Source organism: Arvicola amphibius, chromosome 1, assembly GCF_903992535.2.
Source record: "Arvicola amphibius chromosome 1, mArvAmp1.2, whole genome shotgun sequence".
Taxonomy (NCBI): domain Eukaryota; kingdom Metazoa; phylum Chordata; class Mammalia; order Rodentia; family Cricetidae; genus Arvicola; species Arvicola amphibius.
This window is the reverse complement of record NC_052047.1, coordinates 155714468-155722304: the sequence shown is the minus strand read 5'-3', so window position 1 is coordinate 155722304 and position 7837 is coordinate 155714468. Positions and strand designations below refer to the sequence as shown.

The 7837-nt window shown below is 43.3% G+C and overlaps 1 protein-coding gene across 1 annotated transcript; it reads right to left on the bottom strand.

Moving 5' to 3' along the window:
• Nucleotides 1–253: 253 nt before the first annotated feature.
• LOC119805773 (olfactory receptor 10Q1) lies at nt 254–1246 on the bottom strand. Its single transcript, XM_038317613.1, has one exon. It carries the CDS (start codon nt 1244–1246, stop codon nt 254–256), a length of 993 nt encoding a protein of 330 aa, XP_038173541.1.
• Nucleotides 1247–7837: the final 6591 nt, after the last annotated feature.

Genomic DNA, 7837 nt, shown 5'->3' with positions numbered 1-7837 from the left:
ATGAGCAGCGAGTCATAGAAAGAGTGATACAGAGAAGTGCTTTCCATATTAGAAGCTGTATTCACATTTTAAAATATTCTATAAGTTCAAAAAACTGAGTCAGGCTATCCTGACTCAATTTAACAAATGGTTAAAAAAAATCCCAATGTGATTCTAATGAAAATAAATAATATTATTGACTTTTCAGTTGAATGATTTAACTGACAGTCACCCACCCAAGGACTCTGTTATCTTTTGATGTTTTTACTTCTACTCAGACTACTTTATTGAAAATGAAGTTCCTCAGGGCACCTTTAACATCTTTATTTCGAAGGGTATAAATCAGAGGGTTGAGTAATGGGGTAACAAAGGTGTAGACCAGGGCGATTTGGCGGTCCTCATCCTCTGAGGTGCTGGAGCGAGGCCTCAGGTACACCAGGCTACAACACCCATACTGTAACAAGACCACAGTGAGGTGGGAGGAACAGGTGGAAAAGGCCCGCTGGCGGCCTTCTGCGGAGCGCATGTGCAGAATGGTGGAAGCAATGAACACATAGGAGATGCAAATCAACAGGAATGGAACTGTTAGCACCAGGATGCCCACAACATAGAGGACTGCCTGATGTACATGGATGTCAGCACAGGCCAGCCGCAGGACGGGAGGCACGTCGCAGAGGAAATGGTTGATTTCCCTGTGATGTCCACAGAACGGCAAGGTGAAAATTAAGGCAGTGAGTTGCAGGGAAAGAAAGAGTGCTAGGCCCAAGGAACCCAGCACCATTTGGACGCACAGATTTCGGGTCATGATGAGGCTGTAGTGCAGAGGGTGACAGATGGCCACATAGCGGTCATAGGCCATGACTGCCAATAGAAAGCAGTCAGTGCTTCCCAGAGTTACAAAGAAGAACATTTGTGTTCCACAACTAGCTAATGATATGGGCTTTTGGGCCCCAAAGATGTTAGAAAGCATCAAGGGCACCACATCTGTGGTGTAGCAGATTTCCAGGAGAGACAGGCTGCCCAGGAAGAAATACATGGGAGTATGGAGGGCACTGTGCGTGAACACCACCCAGATGATGGCGGTGTTGCCACAGAGGATCATCACATAGAGCAGGAGGAAAAGGGTGAAGAGCAAAGCCTGGAATTCAGGAACATTGGTGAGCACACGGAACACGAACTCAGGGGACCCCGATTGGTTAAGTACAGGTTTCCTGGCCAGTATGTCTTCTGGAAAAAAGGTAGGTGAGGTGGGGTGGGGCTCTCTCATTTACTGGGTTGTTTCGAGACTGAGGAAAAGCAAGGGCAGAGTTTTGCTTCGTGGTTTACTTCTTCCCACTCTATGCTAAGACCAAGGTCCTCCCAACTCCCCCGCAGGTCCAGGAAGGTGATCGACCAAGCTGAGAAGGCTCCCACAGAGCCCTGTCCATGCAGAAGAATCCAGAGCCCAGCACCATTGTCCTTTTGCTTCTCAGTCAGCCCTCCTTTGTTGGCCACATTCAGAGAGACGGGTTTGGTCGCATGATCCATCAGTCCCATTCCAACTGGGGTTGGTGATCTCCCATTAGTTCTGTCCCACCGTCTCCATGAGTGAACGCACCCCTCTAGTTCCTGACTTTCTCCTTCATGTTCTCGCTCCTTCTGCTCGCTCATCAGGTACCTTGGGAGCTCAGTCCAGTGCTTCCAATGTGGGGCTCAGTCACCTTCCCCATCTGTCGCCAGATGGAGTTTCCCTCACGGTCCTGACTTTCTTTCTCATGTTCTCTCTCCTTCTGCTCCTCATCAGGACCTTGGGAGCTCAAGTCCGGTGCTCCAATGTGGGGCTCTGTCATTTTCTTCATCTATCGTCAGGTGGAGGTTCTATGGTGATATGCAAGAAATTCATCAGTATGGCTATAGGAACTGGCCTTTTCAGGCTCCCTCTCCTCAGCTGCCCAAGGAACTAACTGGGGGCGTCTCCCTGAAACCTGGGAACCCCTCTAGGGTCAAGTCTCTTGACAACCCTCAGGTAGCTCCTTAAATTAAGATATATGCTTCCCTGCTCTCATATCCACCCTTCCTATATCCCAAGCACCCCATTCCTCCGAGCTCCCCCCATTCTCCCCTTCACACTTTTCTCTCCCCATCTTCCCTTGGCCCAGTCTCGCCCAACCCTCAAGTTCCCAATTTTGCCTGGCGATCGTGTCTACTTCCAATATCCAGGAGGATTACTATATCTTTTTTTGGGATGTTCACCTTCTTATTATCTTCTCAAGGATCCCAAATTTATAGGTCGATGTCCTTTAATTATGGCTAGAAACCGATTATGAGTGAGTACATCCCATGTTCATCTTTTTGGGTCTGGGTTATCCTCACTCAGAATAGTGTTTTCTATTTCCATCCATTTGCCTGCAAAATTCAAGATGTCATTGTTTTTTACCGCTGAGTAGTATTCTAGCATGTATATATTCCACAGTTTCTTCATCCATTCTTCCACTGAAGGGCATCTAGGTTGTTTCCAGGATCTGGCTATTACAAATAATGCTGCTATGAACATAGATGAGCATATGCTTTTGTTGTATGATTGGGCATCTCTTGGGTAGATTCCCAATAGTGGAATTGCTGGGTCCTGGGGTAGGTTGATCCCGAATTTCCTGAGAAACCGCCACACTGCTTTCCAAAGTGGTTGCACAAGTGTGCATTCCCACCAGCAATGGATGAGTGTACCCCTTACCCCACAACCTCTCCAGCAAAGGTTATTATTGGTGTTTTGGATTTTAGCCAATCTGACAGGTGTAAGATGATATCTCAAAGTTTGTTTTGATTTGCATTTCCCTGATAGCTAGGGAGGTTGAGCATGACCTTAAGTGTCTTTTGGCCATTCGAACTTCTTCTGTTGAGAGTTCTCTGTTCAGTTCAGCGCCCCATTTTTTAATTGGGTTAATTGGCATTTTACCGTCTAGTCTCTTGAGTTCCTTATATATTTTAGAGATCAGACCTTTGTCAGTTGCAGGGTTGGTAAAGATCTTTTCCCAGTCAGTAGGCTGCCTTTGTGTCTTAGTGACAATGTCCTTTGCTTTTACAGAAGCTGCTCAACTTCAGGAGGTCCCATTTATTCAATGTTGCCCTTAAAGTCTGTGCAGCTGGGGTTATGCATAGGAACGTGTCCCTGTGCCCATTTGTTGTAGAGTACTTCCCACTTTCTCCTCTATCAAGCTCAATGGTTCAAATTAAGATTGAGGTCTTTAATCCATTTGGACTTGAGTTTTGTGCATGGTGATAGATATGGACTCTACTTTCATTCTTCTACAGGTTGACATCCAGTTATGCCAGCACCATTGTTGAAGATGCCCTCTTTCTTCCATTGTGTACTTTTGGCTCCTTTATCAAAAATCAGGTGTTCATAGGTTTGTGGTTAAGATCCGGTGTCTTCTATACGATTCCATTCGGTCAACTTCTCTGTTATTATGCCAATACCAAGCCGTTTTCAATACTGTAGCTTTGTAATAGAGTTTGAAGTCAAGGGATGGTAATGCCTCCAGAAGTACCTTTATTGTATAAGATTTTTTTGGCTATCCTGGGGTTTCTGCTTGTTTTCCATTAGTAAGTTGATTATTGTCCCTCTCAATCTCTGTGAAGAATTTAATGGGACCTTGATTGGGATTGCATTGACTCTATAGATTGCTTTTGGTAGAATGCATTTTACTATGTTTGCTCCTCCCAATCCGACAGCAGAGGAGATTCCTTGCCATTTTCTGGTATCCTTCTTCAACTTCTCTTTCTTCAAAGGGGGACTATAGTTCTTTGTCAAATTAAGATCCTTCACTTCATTGGTTAGCGATACTCCCAGATATCTTATGCGATTGTGGCTATTGTGAAAGGTGATACTTCTCTGATTTCCCTCTCTGCTTCCGTTATCCTTTGTGTATAGGAGGGCGTACTGATTTTTTTGGAGTTTGATCTTGTATCCTGCCACGTTACTGAAGGAGGTTTATCCGCTGTAGGAGTTCTTTGGTGGAGTTTTTGGGGTCGCATTATGTATACATATCATATCATCTGCAAATACCTGAAAGTTTAACTTCTTCCTGTTCCCAAATGAATCCCCTGATTCCCTTATGTTGTCTTATTGCTATTGCTAGAACTTCAAGCACTATATTGAAGAGATAAGGAGAGAGTGGACAGCCTTGGTCGTGTCCTGAATTTAGTGGGATAGCCTTGAGTTCTCCTCCGTTTAATTTGATGTTAGCTGATCGGCTTGCTGTAAATAGCTTTATTATATTAGGAATGACCCTTGTATCCCTAATCTCTCCAAGACCCTTTATCATAAAAGGGTGCTGAATTTTGTCAAATGCTTTTTCAGCATCTAATGAGATGACCCATATGGTTTTTTTCCTTCAGTTTGTTTATATGATGGATACATTATAGATTTCGTATGTGAACCAGCCCTGCATCTCTGGGAATGAAAGCCTACTTGCTCGTAAGTGATATTTTTCTAATTGTGTTCTTGGATGCTTCCCGTTTGCCGGATTATTTTATTGAGAATTATTGGCGTCCATGTTCATGAGTGAGATTGGCCTGTAATTTCTGCTTGACTTGGTTGAGTCTTTGTGTGTTTAGGTATCAGGGTAAACGTAGCCTTCAACTAGAAGGTATATTTGGGGCAGATGACTCTGTGTTTCTATATATGAAATACCTTAAGGAGTATAGGTATTAGGTCTTTCTTGGCAAGTTCTTGGTAGAATTCCGCATTGAAACCATCTGGTCCTGGCCTCGTGTTGTGGTAGGGAGGTTTCTGCCATAAAAAATACAGTTTCTAAGTCTTCGCGACTAACAGGACGATTTAGAGCATTTCACCTGGTGTCTGCTGGTTGTAACCTTTGGTATATGGTATTTTATCTAAAAACTGTCCATATTCTTTTACATTTTCCAATTTGGTGGCATACAGGGCTTTTGTAGTAAGATCTACATAATTTTCTGAATTTCCTCTTGTGTCTGTGGTCTATGTGCCCCCTTTCATTATCTGATCTTGTTAATTTGCGTGTTCTCCCTCTTGCCGTTTGATTAGTTTTGGCTAAGGGTTTGTCCATCTTGTTGATTTTCTCCAAGAACCAGCTTCTTGTTTCATTGATTCTTTGGATTGTTTTCTGTGTTTCTATTTGTTGATTTCTGCCCTCAGTTTGGATTATTTCCAGTCTTCTACTACTTCTCCTAGGTGAGTCTGCTTCTTTTTTTTCCAGAGCTTTCAGGTTGTGCTGTTAAGTCACCAATGAGTGCTTTCTCCGTTTTCTTTAAGTGGGGCACTTAGTGCTATGAACTTTCCTCTTAGCACTGCTTTCATTGTGTCCCATAGGTTTGAGTATGTTGTGTCTTTGTTTTCATTAAATTCAGAAAGACTTTAATTTCTTTCTTTATTTACTTCCTTGACCCAGCTGTGTTTCAGAGTTTGACTGTTCAGTTTCCATGAGTTTGTGGGCCTTCTGGGGGTAGCATTGTTGTTGAATTCTAATTTTAATCCATGGTGATCCGATAAGACACAGGTGGTTACTAATATTTTTTTGTAACTGTGGAAGTTTGCTTTGTTACCAAGTATATGGTCAATTTTCGAAAAGGTTCCATGAGCCGCAGAGAAGAAGGTATATTCTTTCCTATTTGGGTGGAATGTTCTATAGATGTCTGTTAAGTCCATTTGGTTCATTACCTCCATTAAGTCTTTCAATTCTCTGTTAGGTTTCTGTCTGATTGACCTGTCCATTGGTGAGAGAGGAGTGTTGAAGTCTCCAACTATTAGTGTGTGTGGTTTGATGGCTGCCTTGAGTTCTAGAAGTGTTTCTTTTACATAAGTGGGAGCTTTTATATTAGGGGCATAGATATTCAGGATTGAGACTTCATTCTGAAGGATTTTTCCTGTTATGAGTATAAAGTGTCCCTTTCCATCTCTTCTGATTGATTTTAGTTTGAAGTCAACTTTGTTGGATAATTAGTATGGGCCACAACCCGCTTGTTTCTTAGGGCCATTTGCTTGATAAACCTTTTCCCAAACCCCTTTACTTCTGAGTAGGTGCCTGTCTTTGTGGTTGAGGTGTGTTTCTTGTAAACAGCAAAATGTTGGATTCTGTTTTCGTATCCAGTCTCTTAGCCTGTGCCTTTTTATAGGTGAATTGAGTCCATTGATATAAGTGATATTAATGACCAGTGGTTGTTAACTTCAGTCATTTTTAGTAGTAGAGTTTGTGTGGTTCCCTTCTTCTAGTTGTGCTGGTGAAGGGTCGCTAGATGCCTGAGTTATTGTCGGCGTTGTTGGACTCCTTGGTTTGTGATTTTCCTTCTATTACTTTCTGCAAGGCCTGGATTTGTGGCTGCGTATTGTTTAAATCTGTTTTTGTCCTGGAATATCTTGTTTTCTCCATCAATGGTGAATGCAAGCTTTGGCTGGGTATAATAGTCTAGGCTTGCATCCATGTTCCCTAAGTGTCTGTAGCACAATCTATCCAAGCTCTTCTGGCTTTCATGGTTTCCATGAGAAATCAGGTGTAATTCCTGATAGGTTTTCCCTTTATATGTTACTTGACCTTTTTCCTTTTGCAGCTCTTAATATCTGTTCTTTATTCTGTATGTTTTGTGTTTTGATTATTATATGGGCGTGGGGATGCTTTCTTTTGATCCAGTCTATTTGGTGTTCTGTAGGCTTCTTGTACCTTCATAGGAACATCCTTTCTTTAGGTTGGGGAAGGTTTTCTTCTATAATTTTGTTGAATATGTTTTCTGGGCCTTTGAGTTGTAATTCTTCTCTCCTTCTTCTACCCCAATTATTCTTAGGTTTGGTCTTTTCATGGTGTCCCAGATTTCCTGAATGTTTTGTGTTAAGAATTTGTTAGATTTGTTTAGTTCTTTAATCTGTGAGTTTATTTCCTCTATAGTATCTTCAGAGTCCGAGATTCTTTCTTCCATCTCTTGTATTCGGTTGGAAATACTTGTCTCTGAAGTTTCTGTTCGTTTACTCAGAGTTTCCATTTCCAGTCGTCCCTCAGATTGTGTTTTCTTCAATACCTCCATTTCATTTATCAGGTCTTGTACTGTTTCCCTTACCTGTTTAATTGCTTTTTCTTGTTTTTCTTGTTTTTTCTTGGGTATCTTTGAGAGATTTATTTATTTCGTCTACCTTTTTGTTTGTCATCCTCCATTTCTTTATGGCAGTTTTTACCTCCTGTTTTAAGGTCCTCCTATCTATTTTCATAAAGTACTGTTTAATGTCGGTTTCTTCTATATCTTCTGGGGTAGGGGTGTTCAATTCTTGTTTGTTTCGGATGTCTGGCTTGTGGTGATGTCATGTTGCCTTTCATGTTGTTGGAGGAGCTCCTGCATTGGCGCTGCCCCTACTACTTCCTTCGGTGTTTGTGGTGTCCCCTAAGAATGATGGATCCTCCTGCAGACTGTGAGGTCCCCTTGCAGGCCAAGCAGCTCTCAGACAAAGGCCTACCCTTGCTCCGGGCAGTCAAACTGAAGGAGGGGACCTCCCACCGGCCTGGGTGCACTCAATTCCAGGTCCCCAGAGCCCAAACAGGCTGAGCTGTGGGATTTTGTGGCCCCAAAGACGGGAGGATGAGGCAGGGGGAGGGGGGGAGGATTCTGGGTGCAAGCTGGGAAGGGACAGGAAGAGAGAGGCGGTATCCGGGGAGAATAACCCCTGCAGGAAGAGCAGGAAGTGTGCTGGTGGCAGGGGGAGTTGTGGAGAGTCGGTGGTCCCTCTCCGGGCAGCTGCCGCGGTTCGGGCACTCACTCCTCACTCACCCCAAAGAACGATGGATCCTCCTGCAGACTTTCAGGTCCCCTTGCAGGCCAAGCAGCTCTCAGACAAAGGCCTACCTTGCTCCGGGCAGTCAAA